This window comes from Kockovaella imperatae, assembly GCF_002102565.1.
Source record: "Kockovaella imperatae strain NRRL Y-17943 chromosome Unknown BD324scaffold_5, whole genome shotgun sequence".
Taxonomy (NCBI): domain Eukaryota; kingdom Fungi; phylum Basidiomycota; class Tremellomycetes; order Tremellales; family Cuniculitremaceae; genus Kockovaella; species Kockovaella imperatae.
The window spans coordinates 403,433-425,538 of NW_019028945.1; the positions used below are offsets into that span (position 1 = coordinate 403,433).

General features: G+C 52.4%; 11 protein-coding genes and 1 non-coding gene across 12 annotated transcripts; 6 read left to right on the forward strand and 6 right to left on the reverse strand.

The window, feature by feature from the left end:
• Positions 1–6: 6 nt before the first annotated feature.
• BD324DRAFT_392012 (hypothetical protein) lies at positions 7–1,159 on the reverse strand. The gene is made up of 5 exons (XM_022012667.1): positions 982–1,159; positions 826–907; positions 675–784; positions 462–620; positions 7–419 (listed from the first exon to the last, which is right to left on the reverse strand). Exons 1-5 carry the CDS (start codon positions 1,027–1,029, stop codon positions 21–23), a joined length of 798 nt encoding a protein of 265 aa, XP_021871675.1. The 5' UTR covers positions 1,030–1,159; the 3' UTR covers positions 7–20.
• Positions 1,153–2,583, forward strand: BD324DRAFT_622870 (hypothetical protein). Its single transcript, XM_022015523.1, has 4 exons — positions 1,153–1,392; positions 1,456–1,822; positions 1,885–1,912; positions 1,962–2,583. The coding sequence occupies exons 1-4, from the start codon at positions 1,276–1,278 to the stop codon at positions 2,515–2,517; spliced, it is 1,068 nt and encodes a 355-aa protein (XP_021871676.1). The 5' UTR covers positions 1,153–1,275; the 3' UTR covers positions 2,518–2,583.
• A 927-nt stretch (positions 2,584–3,510) lies between these two features.
• Positions 3,511–4,383, forward strand: BD324DRAFT_391856 (hypothetical protein). The gene is made up of 6 exons (XM_022012666.1): positions 3,511–3,610; positions 3,687–3,720; positions 3,776–3,795; positions 4,059–4,097; positions 4,150–4,178; positions 4,244–4,383. The coding sequence occupies exons 2-6, from the start codon at positions 3,695–3,697 to the stop codon at positions 4,322–4,324; spliced, it is 195 nt and encodes a 64-aa protein (XP_021871677.1). The 5' UTR covers positions 3,511–3,610; positions 3,687–3,694; the 3' UTR covers positions 4,325–4,383.
• Positions 4,384–4,442: 59 nt separating this feature from the next.
• On the reverse strand, positions 4,443–6,347 carry BD324DRAFT_650245 (hypothetical protein; the record flags this gene model as incomplete). The annotated part of the gene is made up of 1 exon (XM_022018120.1): positions 4,443–6,347. The coding sequence occupies one exon, from the start codon at positions 6,345–6,347 to the stop codon at positions 4,443–4,445; it is 1,905 nt and encodes a 634-aa protein (XP_021871678.1).
• Positions 6,348–7,491: 1,144 nt separating this feature from the next.
• On the reverse strand, positions 7,492–9,245 carry BD324DRAFT_589506 (kinase-like domain-containing protein; the record flags this gene model as incomplete). Its single annotated transcript, XM_022013778.1, has 3 exons — positions 8,993–9,245; positions 7,900–8,933; positions 7,492–7,725 (listed from the first exon to the last, which is right to left on the reverse strand). Coding segments are annotated over exons 2-3 (1,266 nt in total), but the record flags the coding sequence as incomplete, so codon positions are not given.
• A 63-nt stretch (positions 9,246–9,308) lies between these two features.
• Positions 9,309–12,856, reverse strand: BD324DRAFT_650247 (hypothetical protein; the record flags this gene model as incomplete). Its single annotated transcript, XM_022018121.1, has 10 exons — positions 9,309–9,581; positions 9,623–9,958; positions 10,001–10,292; positions 10,325–10,332; positions 10,377–10,568; positions 10,612–11,073; positions 11,119–12,196; positions 12,237–12,274; positions 12,327–12,581; positions 12,680–12,856. The coding sequence occupies 10 exons, from the start codon at positions 12,854–12,856 to the stop codon at positions 9,309–9,311; spliced, it is 3,111 nt and encodes a 1,036-aa protein (XP_021871680.1).
• A 167-nt stretch (positions 12,857–13,023) lies between these two features.
• Positions 13,024–15,337, forward strand: BD324DRAFT_622890 (putative endopeptidase). Its single transcript, XM_022015524.1, has 14 exons — positions 13,024–13,182; positions 13,232–13,245; positions 13,289–13,330; positions 13,390–13,427; positions 13,545–13,746; positions 13,807–13,969; positions 14,022–14,030; positions 14,080–14,143; positions 14,194–14,289; positions 14,342–14,468; positions 14,541–14,790; positions 14,847–14,960; positions 15,009–15,099; positions 15,158–15,337. Exons 1-14 carry the CDS (start codon positions 13,169–13,171, stop codon positions 15,284–15,286), a joined length of 1,353 nt encoding a protein of 450 aa, XP_021871681.1. The 5' UTR covers positions 13,024–13,168; the 3' UTR covers positions 15,287–15,337.
• A 22-nt stretch (positions 15,338–15,359) lies between these two features.
• Positions 15,360–15,857, reverse strand: BD324DRAFT_650249 (cytochrome P450; the record flags this gene model as incomplete). The annotated part of the gene is made up of 2 exons (XM_022018122.1): positions 15,360–15,550; positions 15,602–15,857. The coding sequence occupies 2 exons, from the start codon at positions 15,855–15,857 to the stop codon at positions 15,360–15,362; spliced, it is 447 nt and encodes a 148-aa protein (XP_021871682.1).
• On the reverse strand, positions 15,624–17,628 carry BD324DRAFT_392320 (cytochrome P450). The gene is made up of 9 exons (XM_022012668.1): positions 17,349–17,628; positions 17,180–17,306; positions 16,787–17,142; positions 16,657–16,735; positions 16,559–16,623; positions 16,234–16,492; positions 16,151–16,163; positions 15,983–16,104; positions 15,624–15,931 (listed from the first exon to the last, which is right to left on the reverse strand). Exons 1-9 carry the CDS (start codon positions 17,448–17,450, stop codon positions 15,867–15,869), a joined length of 1,188 nt encoding a protein of 395 aa, XP_021871683.1. The 5' UTR covers positions 17,451–17,628; the 3' UTR covers positions 15,624–15,866.
• A 251-nt stretch (positions 17,629–17,879) lies between these two features.
• On the forward strand, positions 17,880–19,113 carry BD324DRAFT_579069 (nucleolar protein,Nop52-domain-containing protein; the record flags this gene model as incomplete). Its single annotated transcript, XM_022013354.1, has 5 exons — positions 17,880–17,973; positions 18,025–18,201; positions 18,251–18,425; positions 18,468–18,702; positions 18,748–19,113. 5 exons carry the CDS (start codon positions 17,880–17,882, stop codon positions 19,111–19,113), a joined length of 1,047 nt encoding a protein of 348 aa, XP_021871684.1.
• Positions 19,114–19,493: 380 nt separating this feature from the next.
• BD324DRAFT_622925 (hypothetical protein) lies at positions 19,494–21,335 on the forward strand. Its single transcript, XM_022015525.1, has 6 exons — positions 19,494–19,829; positions 19,879–20,145; positions 20,214–20,513; positions 20,571–20,744; positions 20,803–21,110; positions 21,151–21,335. Exons 1-6 carry the CDS (start codon positions 19,683–19,685, stop codon positions 21,317–21,319), a joined length of 1,365 nt encoding a protein of 454 aa, XP_021871685.1. The 5' UTR covers positions 19,494–19,682; the 3' UTR covers positions 21,320–21,335.
• A 207-nt stretch (positions 21,336–21,542) lies between these two features.
• On the forward strand, positions 21,543–21,640 carry BD324DRAFT_t12. Its single transcript has one exon. It is a non-coding gene; the product is annotated as a tRNA-Thr (tRNA).
• The last annotated feature ends 466 nt before the right edge of the window (positions 21,641–22,106 follow it).

Below are 22,106 nucleotides of genomic sequence, written 5' to 3' on the forward strand. Positions count from 1 at the left end.
TGCCATTGTATCATACTCTTTCAAGATGCAATGTCGCCGTCGGGGTTGGAGAACACGCCAAGGAAGGAATCCCACGAGATGTGAACCAAGTCACCTCCTCCATCCAGCTCGTCACTTTTCCAAAAGACTGTCCAGCCATACTCTTCCGGCAGCTCCTTTCCGCCCATAGGTTCGTCCACGCGATGAAACCCAGCTGCCCATTTCCACCCGTCCCATCTGACGTCTTCACCATCCACACATACGCCGTCGACCGTTCCATCCGGTGCCAGCGTCAAAGCTATCCTCTCTAGTCCAAACCCTATACCCTCTCCTAAAGCCTTGACGAAGCACTCTTTGAAGGTCCAAAGGGTTGAGATCCGCTTTGATCGCGCGTGGATCGTCATTGGAATCGCAAGTGAATGACGTTCATCATGGGTCAACTAGGTCCCGCGTTAGGCTGAAAACTCAAACTTCAGACTCACCTGCTCGGAGATACCGTCCTGAACGTCTGATGGGTTATCGGGTATCTTCATCAGGTCTACCCCGATTTGACTGCTCTGACCTCGAGTCACTCCTAGAAGGACGAATGACCCATCATGGGAGGTGTTGAACCCTAAGGGAGGTTGCAGCCGTGGTTCAACCTGGTCCAAGGGACCTCAGTACCGGTATACGAGACTCAGTCTTGGCAGACTTACCAGCATCGGTTTGCCCTTCCCTTGTCGTCCAAATGTAGCTTTCTCATTTGGCCTTATGAGTCCCTGGGTTCGGAGGTACCAAATTGGCGCGAGCTGCCCCACAAGCGAGCCTGTATAGCTTCAGCATTGACCAGGCGGGCGCGAGACATACGAAGAGCATCACCCGGAAGTCTGTACTTTTTAAGCTGGTCTTGTGAGGCTTGCGGAAGGATAGAGACCAACTCATGTTGAACCTGGTGCGGGTCAGCGAATAATAATTGTTGTGGGCCTCCAAAGAGAACAACAAGCCTTGAAGCAAGGGACTCACACTCTCGTGCAGCGGGACCGCCGGCAGTTCTATAAGGTACATGTGCATTTTGCAGCAGGGACCGAGCTCTTCGACTGGTTCATATCACTTCGCAACAGAGACCAGCCTTGTATGAAGCTCATGAGTAGACTTGTGGAACATCGGACGACGCCTTATAGCGATGGTCGATTCGGACCCGAATTCCACCGGAAAAACCTACTTTATCGATCTCACACTTTGTTATAAGAATCCCGACGGGCATCTCGTCTATCCGTTGCCGACATAACCACTGAGTCACGCTTGGGTGCCGTGGTCATGGAAGATCAGCCAGAAGCAAGTGGAAGCAGCTCTCGTGCCGCCAGACCATCTTCCAATGAAGTTCGCCTCGGTCGCAGGGTCCTCGAGCTGGAGCATGAGAGAGATACTTTGTTGGTGAGAATATGAGGGTGTCCATCCCTCTCGAGCGCATCTCTGACAAGGCGCTGTTTCTCGCAGGCTGAGATCAGGGATCTGCGATCACGCCGTTCCTCCGAGGGTGCTTCGTCTTCTTCTTTGGCAGCTCAGACCTCCTCTCAACCTCGCATGGCCATCCCAGACGAGTTGCTACCGACGTTGACCCTCCTGCGTAATCACATACGGGATCTGACTAGAGACAACGAAGCTTTACGATATACATTTGTTGGCATCAGCTCCAATCCATCTGCGCTGAATGAACGTGATGCGGGTCCATCGAGAAGCCTGGTCGACTTGGGAGAGGTCGTAGTCAGAGTTCGGGAACTCATGCAGGAGAATGAAGAATTGGGTCAGATGATCATAGAAGCAGGCCGATCCAGCGACGAAGAGTGGCAGAAACTCATTGCTGGTGAGTAAGCAGAACTCGCTGTATAAGTAGGACTTGCGTACTCATCAATCTTCCCTGCTCAGATGCCAGAAAGGTTATTGAATCGCTCGAGTGAGTTATGAGTTTCCTCGAGGCATTTGGAAATTGACAACCCCCTCAGATCCGATCTCGAGCAACACGCCAATATCGTCGAATCGCAAAGAGCCGAGATTGATCGATACAAAGCTGAGATAGAAAGCCTCAGATCTCCAGCGTCTTCATCGTCTAGACCCCGATTTTCGGGTGGATCATCCTATTCTCCGCTGTCACACGATATGGGCACCGAGTATGGATCCAGCTCATCCCATGTTCACGGTCAGGGGCGGAATCAGCGTTCAATGACGAATGAGTCTAGGAACAGCAATAGGTCCAAGGATGGCAGACCATCGAGTGGTCATGGATCTAGAGGGAATATGAACAGGAGACAGGATGGAGACCGGGAGAGGGACAAGGACCGATCTGGGCCGAGGGATAAGGGGAGGTCTTCCGACCGCCGACAGAGTAACACAGGAAATACGCAGAGACAGATCGGGCAGAACCCTCGTGTTGGGCCTTCGGAGACACGCGACGAGCAAGATGGGCTCGAAAGCGAATTACGTGGTCTCAACATCAGGGATGCGCAATCAAAACCGGCACCCCAGCAGCCGAAGAGAACGAGAGGCCCGGGGCAGTCTTGACAGGGGACGGGCGGGCTCGTTGCCAAGCTGAGACTATATTTGGAGGTCTGCTGTGTTGTCTGGGGATGTGCTCATTACATCGTTATGTATTCGATAATCAGTTCCCCAGGAGCTCAGTTACTGGTGTGACCGGGGCCTAAGCTACTGGATAGATGGGCTGAGCTTACGATAATGTACCATCTCCAATCCGATCGGAAGATTGGGGCCGATCGAGAATCCAGGATTTGCGCAGTGAATTTTACTGACCGCCTTCCTGACTCTTCGAGCTGTCATCAGTCGCGCCACCCTGAGTTTCTATGGGATCCGTCGGCTCCGTGGGGTCCGTATTCACCCTCGTGATTGTCCCGCTTGGAGCCTCAGGCTTTTCACTGGGCTCTACCCATATCTCCGCTCCCCATGCTTGCCTCAGGAGCTTCTCTGCAAGGCCCCAATCCACCTCTCTGGATGTGGACCCATGGTTAACAGGTCTCAGAACGGAAATCCTGTCTCCTGTATGCCCCGCTCCGTTTCCCAGAGTGGTCGATTCACTCCCACTCGACATTGCGATTCTTATGTAGCGGGTCAGGTCGACGTCAAGGTTCCGAAGGAATGACGAACGTTAAAACCTTCCGTAAGTCAAACAAGTCTGTGATGAGCCGTTGGGGTGGAGCTCTGCACACTTTTATTCGTCACTTGTTGTCACCTTTCATGGCCGACTCTCTTGTTCCAGGCACTGATGCCTATCGCGCGAGCGCCTTCGGACATCTGGGGATCTGTGAATTGAGTGATTCTATCCAGTATCTTCTAGATTGTCGGACAATGTGCTGTTGTGTCTCTGACCGATGGCCTCCAAGCTCTTCATCTTCGCAACGAGCTGATATGGTACACGAAGCGGAGCTCGCCGCATAGGGGCTCTCGATCGATCTGAGACACTTATGTAAGATATTTCAGATTAGCCACTCCTTCCGCCACTTCCAGAGTCTCATGGTCGGCGTTTCGGAGTTTCGAGATTTTTGGCTCTGATTCGACGCTTTCACCGGACATTTGTCTGGCAGCCAACGTTGGGAGGATTTCGAGGTTTCTGGTAGTTGACCATATATTTATCAGCTCAACAGTGAGTGTCGGAGAGTCTTGTCTGTGGGATCGACGGAGCTCGTTTCTGGATCCACTTGCTGATTTTGTGGCTTCAGCATCCACAATGTCCAAGTCCAAGAACCACACAAAGTGAGTCGTTGGGTCGTCTACGGTGTGAACAACCAGCATCTGACTTTCTTCCCAGTCACAACCAGAACAAGAAGGGTGAGTCGAGCATTTGGGATGGTGTTTCGGTCATGGGCGCGAGGACTGGTCTGTCGGCTGGGACGAGGATCATGTTGGAGAAGGACTGATGGTGCTGGAATTGAGGGTATTCAGTGCAAGGATGAGAACTCGGCATTATTCAGGGGATAGATGTGGAAGGTTGCTGGCTGCGGGTCGGCGCAGTAGCCATCCGGCTGCCTGGCAACTCGGATGCGATACCAAAGACGAGACGGAGTCTGGAATGATTCGCTGATTTGCTCTAGCCCACCGAAATGGGATCACCAAAATCAAGACGAACAAATGTGAGTGGACACATATTCTGATGGGTGTCAGCCTTGCTGACATGTGTCGTAGACTCGTCTATGAAGGGTGTCGACCCCAAAGTCAGTCTCACTTGGCAACACTGGCTTGCTGCATTCCGAGCCATGATACTGATACCTTTTCGCAGTTCCGCCGTAACCAACGATGGGCTCAGATGGGTACCCAGAAAGCCGTTGCCGAGGCTAGGAAGAGCAAAGTAGCTGCGTAGGCGACAGGGAGCATCGGCATGGAGAGACGCTGAGCATGTATACTTTTGCATCGACATGGGCCGAGGGAGGGATTAAGAATACAATACAACAATGTGAGATTGGAACGCCGGCGATTCTTCACGCCCTACTCTGGCTGGCAGATCCTCCCGCCTGGCCAGTCTCTCTAGAAGGTTCGAACCAATTGATAAACTTTCTGGTCACGGACCGAATGACATCCATGGCCATCTCGTCTCGCCCCTTGAAATCAGTATCGAAGTCTTTGAAGGGAGGCTCCACGGTCTCTCCCATAAGTGCCTTGACGCGAACGTAATTGCGCCAGTACTTGTGCCATTCACCTCCCGTGACCGTCTCCTCTGTCCGTCCAGATTGCTTTGCATCAAGCTCGGCCGCTCGGTGGAACAGATCAGCGACTTTACTGAGGTCAGGTTGGCGTGTTGTCTCCAATAAGCGTCCGAGGGTGAAGGAGGACTCGGCAGCTACAAGCAAGGCATCTCGGTGTAATTGTCGAGCTGGTTCGGTGAGAGCGGATGATTCGGGTGGTTGGTAGAATGAAGGTACGGGATCCATGACTTTCAGATTCTGTTCGGCTAGACTCGACGCTTCCTCCGCGATGGATAATGCTGACTTGTTCTTGATCGCGTGAGCGACGGAGGCGTGGTGAAGTTGGAGGGTAGCTTGGTAGCTTTGTAGCCAGGACTGGTGCAAAGCAGCAGCTGCATTGTCTTGCTCGAGGGCCGAGTTTGTCTGCCATCTCTGCGGGAAAAATGAGAGCGCTGCACTCTGAACGTTCCACGCGGCTTCGAGCTGAGCATGGGTCGCGTGATATGATTCAACAGAAGTCAAGAGGGAGATGGTGGCCCGAAGCATTGCAGGTGATAGTCCAGAAGGGTCGAAAGACAGTCTCGGCGTGCTCGACCCAAACCAAGAGGAGGAAGACGGAGCGCTACTGCTGAGGCTGTTGAGGTGTATGCCAGCTCGCGTCAATCCCCAATCGAACCACTGTGAAGCCTCCTTGTCCGCTCCTATCCGTTCGCACAGCCCGCCGACTTTCTTTGCCAATCGCATTGATCTTGCATCTTGACGAGATGTCGATGTTCCCCTTGGAATAGTCGCTATGAGCACACGCTCGTAGATTTCCTTTGCGTCGACTAGAGCAGTCTTGGTAGCCATTCGTTCGAGGTTGCTAGCTTTGAGTAACAACAGATCTCGGACCACGGGATCACACATGCTACCTTCCTTCGTCGAGTCAGGTGGTCCAGGAGGCCGAGTGACAGATAACTCGGGCGGAAAGCTCAACCCATTTGACTTTGCCATCTGGATAACCGTGTTGAGGTATTTATCCATGGACAAAGCACTCTGTTCAACCAACATGGGCGGGGGAGCATTAGCCTCCTCCGCTTGAAGTCGTTTGAGAAGCATGAAATCAGGTTCAAACCATCCCTGTTCAGCTAATGTAGCCTGATTCGTCCGATTCCAATGGGTGCTCATCCATGCTGCTCGAAGTGCATGACGGGCTCGATGTCCTAACCGTGGTGAAGTACCTCCTGTGGATCCACCAGTCCAGGAAAGCATCTCATCTTCCCAACCATAGTCCGTCGATGACGACTCGTCTACGTTCTCGCCAGTGGTAGATGATCTGAGCCTGGACGTAGAGCCAGAATCCACGTCTCCAACTGGCGGAAGCTTGTACTTTTCCACGTAGAGGTGAGCGCCTTCAAATAGCCCTCCGAGCCCAATAGCGACAATGACAAGCCCCCACCCGCAATATCTTACGAACAGTCTGAGTCCGATTTTTACCCTCTCTATTCGTTCTGACCGTCCACTGTCGACGGCACCGAGGGGTAGATCAGCCTCCGGTAATACGGGAGGTCGATAAGCTGCTGACCGGGTGGAAGATGAAGTCAAGCGTCGAAGCAGGGTAAACGTGCATGGTGGGAATGGGGCTGAGCGAGAGGTCGCCGATTGGATCCGAACGAGTCGTAGGCTGGATTTGAGAGCGCTGACAGGTATTGTCTGCCTCATCTTGGGACTCAAAGGTGCTGAACGAACGAACGACGATCCGAAGATGAAATGTTGAACTTTTGATCCAATCTCGAAAAGCTCGCTCTGTGGCAATACAAAGCATTCAATGCTCGACACGTTATATATTGATCGTATTACGCTTAGCCCAAAGGAGAGGAGAAGATGATTGCAGACAACAACATAGCACATGACACTCCAGACGCCGGACTGCTCATCTCTCGAGCCTGCCTCTTGACCTTCCTCTGTCCTCCTGACCTTTGCCCTCCTCCCTGACCACATGTAACCCTGAGCCATTCTCATAATCGTACGAATCCCAAGAATCATCCCTTGCCATCCCGCCGGGCCCTTGGGACATGTTGAAGTTTCTGTTCCGAGATCTTGATCCAGATCGAGATCCGCGCGTCGAAGTAGAGGGTGAAAGACTGGTACGAGAGCGTGAGGTGGATGGATCACTGCGGTCCGCATCGTATCCTCTCGATTGAGATCGTTCGGGCGGATGGTATATACTCTGATCTCCAGTACGACTCGTTGATCGGTTCCTGGAAGCGCCAGGCTGATAGCCGCGTAACGCATCCACGGGATGATTACTCGGTCCAATACTGCCTGGGGATGGGAAGAAGGAGGGCGAAGAGATGGGTGGGAATTCCTCGAAACTCTGTTTCTGAATTGGTCGACCTGGTCTTCCTCTGGCGATGGACAAGTGGGCTAGGTCATCCGATGGGGGAGTGGTATCGTGGAGATCAAAGATGCCCTGTTGCGCACCTCGTCCATTGGACCGACTTCGAGATGCATTGGGTGACCTGGAATGGGAGATCGATGGAGGATGCTGAGCACTTTGTGGGACAGGGATGGGGTGCGTGTTTTGAGGCGTGTGATCAAGCGAATGAGGGTCAGACCCGCCATGAGCAGGTGATGCTCGGGAATGGGCGCGACTTCGACGGATAGCCATGGGCTGTGCACTGCCATCTCGATGTTGGGGAACTCTTTGTCTGGATCTCGACCGACTCTTGCTTCGTCTCGCTCGGACTTCTTGCCATCCGATGACAGCATCTGAGTCCTTGACCCGAGCAATATCCCAACGAGTGTCACGATTTACATCGAGGCATCCCCTGAGACATTCCAACCACTCTTTACCGAGGTGTTCAGGCTCAGCATAGGTCCCCTTAAGGATCTTCATTTGGAGCCGCGGATCATATGCGTCAAAGAATGGGAGGCGACCAGTCAAAAGAGCATGGAGAACGATACCGACTGCCCAGATATCTTGAGCTAAGGATGGTGGGGACGGAGGAGCCCGCAATAGCTCTGGCGGAGCGTAGGGCAAAGAGGCGGATGGAAGCACGGGGTGAGGCAGACCATCGATTTCTTTCGGCAGACCAGCCTCTGAATTGCGAGCGTAGCGAAATTTATGGGGGATATTGGAGTAATGTGAGCCAGTGGGTTGAGCGGGAAGAGGTACAGTAGCTGAGTGGTGAGGCGTATGAGGCGGATGAGGTGTGCTTGTGGCCGAGGATTCCGGATGAAGTAACGACTTTGCAGTGTAAAAGTCTCCTACGATGACATTCCCGACGTGGTCCACAAGGAAATTGTCCAGCTTCAAGTCGCCGTGCAACAATTTGCCTTCGAAGCCTGGATAGCCCTCGTGGAGCGCTGAGACGGCCGTGACGACTCCAGGGAAGAATTTCCTCGCCGTCCTGTCTGACCCGTTTTCACGTTTTAACACATCCAGCAGGGATCCGCCAGGTAAAAACGGGACGATGAGAAAAGTCACTGTCGGTGTGCGGTGCATCTCGAGGAGAGGGAGGATGCTTGGATGTTTTGGAAATGCCTGCCAGATCCTGATCTCCTCTTCGAATTTCTCGACTGAGCCTGACGAGTCGGAAAGGTCGTCCCGTTTCACAATTTTGCAAGCGAATACTTCGCCGGTCACGACGTGGTGCGCTTTCCTGACGGCTGAGAATCCACCTCGACCGATCAATTTACCTAATGTGTAATCCAATACGCGGGCGCCTTGAGCGTCGATAGCCGTTTCGGTAGAATTGGATCTCAGAGAACCAGACGAGGAAAAGTGAGATAGAAAGGCTGAAGCTGGTGAAAAGCCTGAAGATCCGACTGATCCAGAAGGAGATGGAGGTGTAGATATACCACTCAACGTCGCTTCCGACATGCCGTCTTGATCTTCAAATGGTCTGATAGGTGGGGAAGCATGATGAGAGAACAGGGGATGTCGAGAGGCTGCGGGTGGTGCATATGATGAACTGGATGAGCGGAGTGTCGTCGACCCCGTCGTCGTTGAGAGAGGAGAAGCGGACAAGTTGGATCCAGCAGCCCCAAAAGACATTCCAATAGGTTCTCGAAGCGGTCTGAAACCTCCCAGAGAGCCCTGTACTCGGAGGCTCACTGCCCTCCTCACATCCCCAGGTTGTCTCCCTGATTCGTCTGTTCCACCTCCAGTCTCAATACTTGGCCGACCTAGCCCGCCTGTCCAAGCATCGCCATCCTCCTTAGTCGCCTCTGAGGAACCTGACAGACCATTCACCTTGGCAAAGAAGTTCGCTGCGGGTGAAGACGGAGAGGCATTCAGCATCCCTGTGAAAGTGGGTCATTTCAGTATTTGTTGACACGGACAGACCTATTAAAAAACTCACAAAAGACGAATGCTGGAGTACCTTGCCGCGCCGTGCGTTATAGGAGATTATAAGGGGAAACAGGTATGGAGCTGACGTTCAGCAGTTCTGTCTTCGTCTCTCGCAGGACCGTGTATACAGACAGATTCGACAGGTTGAAAGGATCTACAAAGTGAGTGACAACGAAGATGAAGGTGGTCTGATGGTTCCCTCCCCTTTTTCGGTAAAACCCTCTTCAAACCTCCGTCCGGAGTCCCGATCGAATATTGAAGGGGGAAGATGAGGAGTAGCTACATGAGTTGACGTACACAAATAGATTCTACAATGATCGCATAGTCTAGTCACTGTCCAGCGCAGTCATGTCCACGTACTCATCATCGTCACTATCCGTCAAAAGCTCAATCACCTCGACAGCCTTTTTGCCCTTGGTGGCGGCGGTTGCGGCAGTGGCATCATCATTATTATTCTTGACTCTGGGTCCAAAGTACACGGCTCGTAGCTCATCCCCTCGGTCCCTCTCTTCAGCATTCTTCTCAGCTAGGGCCAGAGTGTCGTCAAAGGACGACTTGAATCTCTGGGCCCAGGCGTCTGCTGGTCGATGCGAGCCGAACTATGCAGTGGCAGTCGTACATACGCACCGAATACACTTACCTCTGCGGTGAATCTTGCCCAACATTTAGCGTTCGCCGAAAGCTTTTCAGGCAGTCGATCAACGACATATCTGCCCATCTCCGCTGTTTCTTTCTCCGTGTAGGACTGCGATACCTCCTTTGCCTGAGATGCTCGGGTATCATCAAGACTGTGAGGGTCCGGTTCGACCTTGACATCAGTCGAGGACTGTGATATGGCCATAGACTCCTCCTGCTGAACATTTTTCTCCGGATTTTTAGGGGTCATGTATAAAGGCCCATGCTTTGCGAATCTGCCACGACCACCTCGCCAGTCTCCGAAAAAGGTACTCCAAGTTGCTGGAGAATAATCCTTATACTGAGCATAATCAGCCTGAGGACGGCCTGCCCCGTGACTAACCAATGTGTAGATGCGATGACCAATATTGGCAGCCGAAGTCCCACTTTCAACCATCGGAAGGAACTTGCGGAAAATCTTGCCCATATCCTCAGCCGACACCTTCATCTGCTTGACGATAGCCTTTTTTCTCGGGGCTCCTGTGGTCGTTCCGCCGTCAGGAGAAAGCTCAGCAGCGTCCAAACGACGTTTCCGGTCATGCGACCCTTGATCATTCGAGACGGATGCCGCGGTATCTACTTCTGATGGGGTAGCTTGTAGTACATGACCAGTCTTCAACCAATTGCTCAAAGTCCTGTCCCAAAATCTAGATCAGGATATGCCGACGGGAAGTGCTAAGGCGTCTTCAGCTGAACTCTTTAACCTTGAGGCCACTCACATCGTGCAGCTCCTGCGACGCCTGGTGGGTAGTCATGATCCCTTGGGTGACTGGGGTCCCGATGGCTTCTAGGACGGGTCGCAGTTGCGCCTCGGTGGGTTGATTACGTGGTATGTTGCTGAATCGGCCAGTGCGACGACTCCAGCGGGCATACAGGCCGGACCATTTTGCGTCCGAATACTTGTTGGGCATCTGTCCCGGTGGTAAGCATTTAGAATAGAATTCATCGACATACCGCCACCTGCATGAACCCAACAATCTCGTCAAGGTCTCCCTCAGCTTGACTGTGAGCTTTTTCGAAATGCCTCGATATCTGTCTGGCATCATAAGGGTCGTCCGGCGTCCGTGAGGAGGACGCGACGGGCTGTACGGGCGATGTAGAAGATAAATCAGCTCTAGCTTTCGTGGGTGACACGCTTGAAGATCCATGCTCGTGATGTGGAGTCGGTCGGCGAGATCGGCTTGACGGCATCGTGATTCGCTTTGGGGAGACTGGAGCTCCTCCAGGGATATGTTGTCCAAGTTCTGGATGTCGTACACCATCGTTGAGACAATTGAGAGCCCATCGGAACGACATGAACCAGACTCCTTGCTTGACCACTTGATAGATGATAGACGTCCAATTCGCGCCCTTCGGATCGTATACTAGAACATGCGTGGCGTGCTCATACTCCGCGACAATCTCACCTCCGGCCTCCTGTGACGACTTGGTCAACAGTCCACTAATTGGCGAGCCACTCACCTTGAGCCTCCTAATTATGTCTTTTCGGTCTCCACGTTTCAAGTCCACCCAAAATCGATAGCCTTCGAATAGCTTCCGAGGTTCTACGACAGAATGAATTGGAGAGCGGCGCGGTGTACTAGGACCAGCTTCGGCGTTGACATGTCCATTCATCTGTCCAATTTGGACCGGTGACTGAGTGAAGGCCTCTGTTTGGATCCTCGAGGCAGGTACGGTCGGCGCTTCTTCCGCTGGCTCTTGTTCCATCTCATGTGACTCCGCTAGAGGTACTGTCGCCTCAGCCACCGGCTCAAGCAACTCCTTCACCTCAGCTTGGGGGTACCCTGCGGCTTCGGCTCCATTATCGGCGTCCATCAATGTGCCCAGCTCCACCTCTGCTTCCTCTGCAGCTTCGGCGTCTCTGTTGTACTCTTGACCGGATAAAGAATTCACACCCGCCGGGGTCAGTAGGGACCCAGTGTGGTTTGTGGTCTGCGAATCCGAAGCTTTGTTCGCAAGTGGCTCTGGCTCCCGTTCTTCAACTGTTTCCTCTGGTTCCTCGGATTCTTCCCTACTGACTACTTCCAATCTCCCGTCATCTCGTTCTCGCATGATTGTCACTGGAGTATCTGGAGGTTCTGGTGATGGTGAAAGTTGTATCGGCAAAAGGTCGTCGTCGATGGGGACCACTTCAAGTTGGTTCCTCATAGCCGCCTCCTTTCCTACATCAGAGGAGGAAACGACGTCCCCAGCTTCGATCTGTTCACTTGCAACCGCACTTGTCTGCTGATCTACCACAGCGTCCTCCAAATCGAAGTCCTCCCGTGAGGCCCTACCGGAAGTGTTCGTGTCCTCAGTGACCATTTGTTCATGATCGACTTCATGATCGACTTCCGTGAATGAGCGTCCGTCATTCTTCAACGCCGTTTGAGCCTCTGCTGCTTCATCCTCGTCTTCGGCGCTTGGCTCGCGAGCCGGGCTAGAAGCAACTCTCTCCTGTTGTGTGGCGGGGATGATATTGATCTCGGGTGCATCAGGGATCTCAGCAGTAGGTCCAGGTGGCGAGTCGACTTTCATTTGATCCTCGGGAGGTAAAGGACTCGAGGAGATCAGCGTCTAGTCCTGGTGCCCGAACTCACCCTCCGACTCTTAGACCTGCCCAATTATCATCGGCTCCCTGGACAGCATGAGTCAGGTCTCTATCACGCCAGATGGCAAATTGGACTCACCAGGAATGTTCCGCTTTCCACACAATTCGAGACCCAGGTCTCCTTCAACATGACTTTCTCCTGCCAGATCTCCCTACCCCCTTCTTCTCCATTTGCCAGCCGATTCCGCCTCTGCTTCCTATACCGTCTATATTGAGCCGAAGTCATAAAGCCCGGATGACAGTACATGTCAAATATCTTGACACTAGCCGGAGCCATGATAAGAATATGGCAGTACGAGTCCCAGTGCTGAACAGCGATTTCAGCGCCTTCCTCCTACATGTCATGTCAGCTGCTCATGTAGCACGAAAAGACATTCCTCAGCCGGTTGAACCAGACGTGAAGGGGTCTGCGACGACCCCAAGCGAGCTCACCCTGAGGCTTCGCAGTATATTCATCCTGTCATTGACATCCAGGTCTACCCATACCAAGAGCGGCTCGTCATCTGCATCTCGAAATATCCCTCGTCCGCCCTTCGCTTGAGATGTGCCTCCAACCGGATAGTCAAGAGCTGACTCGGCTCCGGTCCCGCTGAGATCCAAGTCCCCCATTTTGAGAGGCAATGGGCTCCTCTCTAGTCTGTTATGGAGACCGCTTCCAGAACTCCCATCCTACCCGACCTTTCCCTGCTATAGCTGTTCAATGACCAAGGTCATCGACTGATGCCTCCGCCCCGTTGTCCTCTCTAGATTTACCGACATATCGGTCTTTTGAGATTTGATTCCGTTCATCTTCACGCGCGACACCAACGTTTGGTCTGGTCATTCATCGGATTCATCATCAATCATCGATATCTCATACATTTGATCGCAGCCAGGCCACAGCACAAGGCTGTAGTACTTGGGCAGCAGAATTGTGGAAAGATGCCACCCAAAGCGTGAGTGACGGCGTCGTGGAATCGATCCGAACTGACTTCGTCTTGACAGGGATTGGGAGAAGTGTAAGCGTTTCCGAGGTTGGGGCTCGCCGCTGACAGTGTGTAGACGATCGCAAGCTCACAGATGAAAAGGAGGAGAAGATTGTTGGTGAGTCGCAGGCTCTTGAGGGAGACTGGACTCGAGCTGACGGGCGCCGCGATTCCTAGCTTTGGACGAATCTGATATACAAATCCTAAAAACATACGTTAGTCAGCGGCCTGTATATCGCGATGCCGCTCGCTCTCAGCGAAAAGCTGCTGGGCGATGGGGTTTTGACATTGCTCCGATACACTCTGAATCACGCTGAAGAAGCCTGATCCAGGGCCAAGGACCGTATTCCCTCGCTTTGAAGAAGATCGAGAATGAGCTCAAAGAAATCCAGAAGAGGGTCAACGAGAAGATGGGCGTGCAGGAATCAGATACAGGATTGGCACCTGCGAATCTATGGGATGTCGTGGCCGATGCAGAGCGGTTAAAGGCGCATGCTTTGCCGGTAGCTCGATGTCAGACGATCATCAAGGGCAGTGAGTGGTTCCTCTACTGCTCAACTTCGCAGAGCTTTGCTGATGTGCTGCGTTCATTAGTTGAATCTACGCCTGATCGACCTCTCAATCCTCAAGATGGAGCAGGTGCGGGAAACCCAGAGGGCGATAAATATGTCATTTCTATCAAGCAGGTTGCCAAATTTGTCGTTGGACTCGCGGATACAGTCTCTCCAACGGATATTGAAGAGGGAATGAGAGTAGGGTGAGCCTGATGTCGTGTGAAACTTGGATTGGACTGACACGTACTGTTTTAGCGTTCAGCCGTGAGCTGCTGCCTCCGGTCTGGTCGAAATGAGCTCACGTAATTCACAGAGTCAACTACAAGATCATGATTCCCCTTCCGCCTAAGATCGACCCCTCCGTGACCATGATGCAGGTGAACAATCTTGGCCGTGTCTCTGTCAAACAGTGCTCACCTTTTTCCAGGTCGAGGAGAGACCACCTATTACCTACGATGATATTGGAGGATGCAAGGAACAGATTGAGAAGTTGAAAGAAGTTGTAGAGCTGCCGCTGCTAGACGTGAGTGATGAGTCGTCCCGATGCCGAGTCATTGCTGATTTGACTGCCTCAGCCTGATAGATTTGCCAATCTCGGTATCGAACCACCAAAGGGTGTCTTGCTATACGGTCCACCTGGAACTGGCAAGACGCTCTGTGCCAGAGCCGTTGCCAACCGAACAGACAGTACTTTCATCAGAGGTGAGTTCAGGACCTGGCACGGGATACGCTCGGGTGCCGGGTTGAGGCAGCAGACTGATGCTTTTCCCTCAGTCATCGGTTCTGAACTCGTCCAGAAATACATCGGAGAAGGCGCCCGGATGGTCAGAGAGCTGTTCGAGATGGCACGGTCCAAAAAGGCTTGTATCATCTTCTTTGACGAAGTCGATGCCATCGGAGGCGCTCGATTCGACGACGGAGCGGGAGGAGACAATGAAGTTCAACGGACAATGTTGGAGTTGATCAACCAGCTGGATGGTTTCGATGCCCGAGGAAATATCAAAGTCATCATGGCGACTAACAGGTGAATCGGCATCTTGATATCGTTTTTTCCAATCATTATTGACATGCCCAAACCAGACCTGATACTCTTGATCCTGCTCTATTGCGTCCTGGTCGACTGGATCGAAAGATTGAATTCAGTTTACCGGACAACGATGGTCGTACGCATATTCTGAAAATTCATGGGAAGAGGTCAGCTAGGTGCAGGAACGGACTTCGTGAGCTGACGCCCCTCGGCAGTATGTCTGTGGAACGAGACATCCGATACGACCTCATCGCTCGACTTTGTCCGAATGCTACCGGGGCTGAGCTGAAGTCGATTGCCACAGAGGTGAGCAGGCTTGTTTCTTCAGGTGTGCTTCGGCCTAAGGCTGACGACCGTGCCACAGGCCGGAATGTTTGCCATTCGTGCGAGGAGGAAAGTGGCTACAGAGCGAGACTTTTTGGATGCTGTGGAGAAGGTCATCCGACAGGGTACCAAATTCTCTTCCACAGCACTGTATGCTCAATACAACTAGGCTGGGCGTTTGAGATCATGGTCCGTCACATGTGCATATCATAACGAGAGTCTGGACAGGAGTCGGATAAGTCTTACGTCCGCTTTGTGAAACCGAGGGAAAAGTTTCCTGGCGTCAAATTGAGCTCCTCGCTCGCCGTCCAAACCATCCTCTCCCGCATCTCGTCCAAAGTCTCACCAGGTCTAACGGGCGCGGGCTTCAAAGCGTAGGTTTTGACGAGATGGGATAGAAGGGCCACACTCTCGACTTCGGCGAATCGCTTGCCTGGGATCCCTCGTCAACATTGCCAGGCTGGACGACATATGTCTCGCTCACCGATACAGCTTCTCTGACCGATTGAGAAACCAGTGAATCCTTCTTTGATGTGTAATCCTCGTTCATCCACATGTCGTCTAGGTCTGAATTCTAATGGGTCTTCCCAGTAGAACGGATTGACTGAACAAGCAGGCGAATCGATCACAACGTGAGAGCCGGCTCTGATAAACCTTTCATGGCGCGACACATTACCATCTTCGTCCCATGTTGTGTATGGGATGAGAGAGTCCTCCAGAACGACCTTGGGGATGAACATGACGGCATCTCAGAGTCGGAGAGCTTCGTACATTGTTGCGAGAGTCAGAGGGAGTTTGGACATGTGACGGTATGCTGATCATGGAGTTAGGAGGAATTGGGACGGTATTGATAGCATTGCCTCACTCGGATACTCATCGCCGCAGACTGATGCCAACTCTTGAACGATATCTTCCTGGGTCTGAGGATACAAAGCCATGAGAGCCAGAGCGAATGTCAGGGTATGGGCTGTGGTGGTGTGACCCGCGCTGTGGGAATCAATGCTTGCTGATATATTCGCTCCATCTGACTCACACAATGAAGATGACTGATTTGGCAGGCCACTCTTCAGCACTCCATGCCCGAAGACACAGTACTCCAAGGCGAGCCGGACTCACAAGCGTTACCAAAGATTTCATCGGCAGTCAGCCCTGCGGTATTCTTTTTCTTCCCCTCTTCGACTTGGATCTGGCTGGCGACGAGAGCACCGAGGATGTCTCTCTGCGTGAGAACTTGTTCATCTGCACTGAGTGTCGCTTGCAGAGCTGTGGTTTGCTTTCGTCGGGAAGCGATCATCTCATTTATGTGCTTGACCATGGATCGCTGAGCTTTGGCACATCGTCGAAGGTAGGGAAAAGGTGACCAAGTCATTAACCACTGTTGAGTGGAAATGTCAGCCATCCAATAAAGGCTCAATGTGACCCATGTCATTTCCTGACCCACAAGCGGAAGCGGTAGCTGGAATATCATGGATGTCTCAACGAGCTGGATCGCATCACTGAATGGCACTGATGTGAGTTGGAGACTTGAGAGTGCCTCACTGAGTGCGTCCTCAGACGTTGAAGAATTGTAAGGGAATTGGACACCAAATGAAGCGGAGCCAATGACCAAGAGCGTTACCTGTGGAGGGGCTCAGGGGTTGTCCTAAGCCTGAAGTTTCGAACAACATACTTTGGCCAAAACCTCCTTGACATCTTTGAGGATCCCACCATTCTCGAGGCCCTCTTCTCGACACATGACCTGGTATGCGTCGACCATTGTGGTCCAACCAGTTTCCATGATCTCTTTCCCAAAGCAAGCCCTCACGACTCCCTTGTGGCGCTTATGTTCTTCCCCATTCTGAGCCGAGACAATCTGTCGTCCGAACCTGTTGATGGCTTGGTACCGAAACATTCTCACCGGCTTTACATACTTCGCCGGCTTATTCGATATCGACGCCGCGACTGACGGATTGGCCGTTGCATACACTGCGTAAGGGGTTGTCGCTTGAGTAAACGCCAAAAGATCCGTCTTGGCATTCGCGTATTCTGGAACCCCGTCAGCGAAAGCCGATTTTGCGCTTACTTTCGAATGGTTTTTGTAGACTCAAAGAGGCAACGGGCGAGACGAATGGGGTTTGAGGTAGTTTGGATCGAATGCCAGACTCAAATAGCTCGAAAAGGCTATGAGTCGTAGGCAGACCAAGCACCTCCTGCCATCGCTTTCAGCTCGCTGCGTGACACAGCACACTTACGAGTCTGACGCGAAGGTAATTGTACAGCCATCGGCCGAGTACAAGGGCGAAGAGTGTGCCTATGATAGCTTCAGGCTGTACGAGTAGACGTTGCGACATCATCTCAGCGATGTCTAGGCCAGAAGAAGGTCCAGCAAGTGGGTCAAGACAGTTTCAAACGGTGAGAGTAGAGAGAGAAGAGCGGTCAATGGATTATTAGTTCTCGGAACAGGTTCAGCATCAGGGATTCCCTATCTCGTTTACGCTATTGCAACCTGGACCAAGGCTCAAAGGCATCAAGGGTGGGACAGCCCGCGCTTCTTTCGTCATCGATACTCAAAGGACAGCATGACAGTACCGAGTCTCGCTTCAAGTTGGCCTCGTTATGCGTCCCTCGATAGATACAACGCTATGTAAATACTACTCGCAGCATTTCATCTACGCGGGAAGTACTCCTGGTCACGTGATTCGCTTGTCGGGATGCCGCAATCTGAAATATTTTGGACGTCCATGTTGCACCTGTCCTTGCCGCAGACACACATACTATCAGTCATGTCCACAGCCGTCTCTCGCAAGCGAAAGGGTAAGGAGAAGGAGCACAAAGTCACGGCGGCATTGCCTTTGGGGAAGCAGCTCGCTCACACCGGTAAGTCAAGACTCCGCTGCCGTCTGTTCGACCTGACCAACCTCATCGTAGACAAGCATGTTCGAGATGGTGCAATAGCGAATCTGGTGGCTTTTCTGTCCAGAGGGGCACCCTCAGATCCATATGAGGATGCCAATGAAAGCTCTGAAGACGGTAGAACAGGAGAAAGATCATACGTGCCTCTGAATGTGGAGGAAATGGACAAATTATGGAAAGGATTATTTTACTGTAATTCAGTCCTGCACTCCGCCATGAACTTCAGCTGACGACTGGGCAGGTTTCTGGATGTCAGACAAGCCATTAGTTCAGCAGGCTCTGGCTCGTGATCTAGCAGAACTGGTGCTTCTCATTCGACCGGAGAAGGACGAGGATAGATTTTCCGCTGCCGTGGACTTCCTCGCCGGCTTCTGGAGGGCAATCGTCAGAGAGTGGGAGGGCATAGACCGTTTGAGGTGAGAACGTTCACGCTTGACCTTGCGTCTGACGACTCTCAGGATCGACAAATTCTATCTTCTCCTGAGAAGGTATACCATTGTCACGTTTCGCCTGCTGGCTCGTGAACAGTGGTCATCCTCTTCAATCGAAAGCGTCAACACTCTGCTCAGTAAAGGAAAAGGGCCAATCTCGTATGAGGACAAATCCGTTGCTAGCAGCATAGCCACTCATCTGGCCGACGTGTTCCTCGATGAGCTTGACCAGACACTCTCGTTACCGGAAGTGTCCTCACAGGTGGGTCTCCACTATGAGGTAAGATTTGTGCTGACTACGCCGAAGCCACCATGTCCCCTCATATCCCTGCTACAGCCACACATCGACCTCCTCGCTCATACACCAACCCAGACTGTCCATACTCGCGTGATGTCCACCCTCTTCCAGCCCCTACTCGACGCCCTACACGCTGCTTCGCCAGATCCAGAGGAAGCCGAACGTCCGCGAAAGAAGAGGAAGGACGAACCGATGTACGCTCATATCATCATGGAGTGCTCGGTCGATGGGAACAACAAAGCCTCGTCAGTACAGCTACGGAAAGCACTTCTACAAGCGTTGTTCCACGCTGCCTCACAGGAAGACGCACTGGACGTCAATAGGAGAAAGATTTACAAGGTCTGCCGAGAGGAAGGAGGGGATGACGAAGATTAGCCGCGATGCCCAGTCGCCTACGCATGTATCTGCTGGCTACATGCTGATCTTGTTGTGTCGTATCATACATATGCCCTAGTCCATGTTCACGCTCACGCACAACTTTCAAGCCTTTTATTTGGGTGAGACTTGAGTCTCCTAGCTTCTCGTGATGGTCTCTCGCCATTTCATGATCGTGAGGCATGACCACACTACGACGGCTTCGGCTGGTGAAAAGTCGAGATATCTTTCAGAAGGTTCTGCGTCGCGATACGTCAGTGCAAAGTCCGTGTAAAGCGAGCATGGCTCAGGCGAGGCGGTATCCGGCAGGGTTTGGAGATCGCCACACCTCGGCTTGAGAGTTTGTCGGGTCTAGTATCTGCTCATTAGTCACTGGACTGCGGCCAACGTTGACCGAAACTTCTTGAAGCTGATTGCTGAACACAGGATTCGTGACACCTTCCGCTAGAGTGGTCCAAAATACTCTGACTTGCTGATGATATACACGCTATGCGCTGGCTCCTCGTGCCGTGAGCACGGAGAATCCTCGAGCCAGCCGCTCAGGACTAAAAATAGCCATCTCCGTCAACATGACCTTGCTCCATACCCTGTGGTCTTTACGTCGGCCATCTGGGCTGTGGAGGATGAATGACGAAGCATCCTCGTTGCCCACTGCGCTATTGCGTGACGCTGCTTCGATCGCTGGGGTATATCTCGCCTCGCGACATTGGCTCAAGGTGAGGATCGCTCATCTACTATCTTTTTTCTGCTCACGTCGTCTTTTAGCAATACATACCTGTACAGACTCATCTTCCAGTCCTCATAGAAGACTTTGAGGATGAAAGTGATACTCGCAACTCAGATAGCGGCAGGCTGAGCTGGCGACTCATCATCAAGAGCTTCACACGAACCTATTCTCCATTGCACATCCTCGGCCTGTTGAATCTCGTCTCATTGGTGTCCATTGCGTCCATGTGGCTCCCTCATGCTTTGGCCATTTTCACACTCAGCTACGTCCTGCTACCTCTTATCTTGGCTTTCAGTTTGCATGAGGTGAGAATCATTCGGGTCAAAATACAGAGGAGAGCTTGCTGAAACATGTCTCTTTTTCTTCTTTCCAGGTAATGATGATCGTATTTCCGCCAGACAAGGCCATTGGGATCCGGTCTCTGCCCGCAAAGACAACCATCGACCACATTCTTTTATCCTCCCGACGATTTCAACTTACAGCGGATGTCCTACGATACGCGCTATGCTGCTCTGCGACCGTGGCGCTAGTCTGGCTGCCGGGTATGCAAGAGCAGTCGAACATTGTAGTTCCTCTGGTAACGATGGCATATACCGTAGCGATCTTAGGCAGGTTCCACACGCTCGCGAGGGTAAGACTTGGCGAGATCATGGCGTGGGTCTTGGCCTCATTCGTGAGTCCATACAATACCCCCGCACACAGTCTCTCATGGACCTGATCGTCACGGCAGGCGACAAGTGCGGGCTTATTCGGTCTCACAGTTATCATTGGGAAACTGGTACCAAGCCTAAGCGCCGCAAACGACCCCATCAAGCGCCCTGAGCGGCGATATTTTGATCCTTGGATCACTACCCTAGCAGCTCCCCTACAGCAGGCAGTGGTAGCCGTTGTTCCCGGTTGTATCGTAAGTGTCACATTTGTCACACCTGGCATGTGGCAGCAGCTAACTAGACGTGATGAAGATCATCTTGACCAGTCGGTACGAATACAGCAAAAGGCATGTGGAAGCGATGCTCCGACGACATCGAGCTCCAGTCCGTGTGCCGACCAAATTGAAGGCTTTTGGTGGACCGATGCTATGGTCAGGTCTGCTGACTCTTGCCCTGTCGATGTTGGGGCTTCATGTCCTGGCTGCCACCAACGATGCTTACAGTATGCGACCCCTCGACTTCCTTGAAATATTCATTACGATGCCCACCACTTGTCTTGCCCTGGCCACTGTGTCTTACTGTACCGGCCAGCTGAGATCCTGGCTACAATACGAAGAGATGTGAGTTTGGGAGACTCCGAAGGCTGAGATGCCAACTTAGTTGGGTACCGAACCGGGACGACATAAAAGAGTGGCACCGAGTGGCGCCACTTGAAGACGGCAAAGGGCAGTCACCGCTCGACGGGGAGGGGAGGATGCTGCAAGGCATTGAGCGGTGTTCTAATCCTCAACAGCCCCGCATCATAGATCTTAGGCAAGGTCCGGCATGACTTTTTTGTGGCAGATGCAGGCTTTCCAGGAGAAGGGCTCTACAGGCATTAGGCGAGCGCCGAAGCCGCTAGATCGAAGATGATTCGCCCATTTTCAAAGGACATCCTCAGAAGATATGATAGCGATGGTATAGATCTCAAGATTGACAGGGTGATAACTCCTGCAGCCACCGCTCTTCCACCCCGGATTCGAGCGAATGCTCAGGTGGTTCAGTGGTAAATCGCTTTCGTGGCACAGTGGTACTGCGTGTGCCTAGTAGGTGAACCGATCTCTCGATTCCCGAAAGCACAAGATCGGGTGTTCGATTCACCCCGAAAGCACGTCTTTTTGCTGCCATCGCGATTTTGCATCGATCCTGCACCTTTTTGGCGTTGTAAAAGGCCATCTTGAAGTGATTTGAGAGGACGAGGTTGAGATTTCTGGGAGATTACAACGCCATCTTGAAGTGATTTGAGAGGACGAGGTTGAGATTTCTGGGAGATCTGGGATATCTTATCTGATTATCCGAGATTGCCGAAAGTGGCACCGAAAATATTTTGGTGGAGAACCGTGAATGTGGCACTTTTTTCTGCGGGAGGTGTTGCGGTGTAATGCCCCCCGACGTTTGCGACCATATGCAAGCTGGGCTCTTGGCGCTTGTCTCGACAAACGCAGGTACCACTTATTATGCCTACACCTGACTCGGTGTCCATTTATTCACCCGTGCTCAATGGAATGCCGAGAGGCGACCTCAAGGTGAGACCAGCCCAGGGCCAGCTCAGGGCACATGTTTTCTCGTAGCCCTAC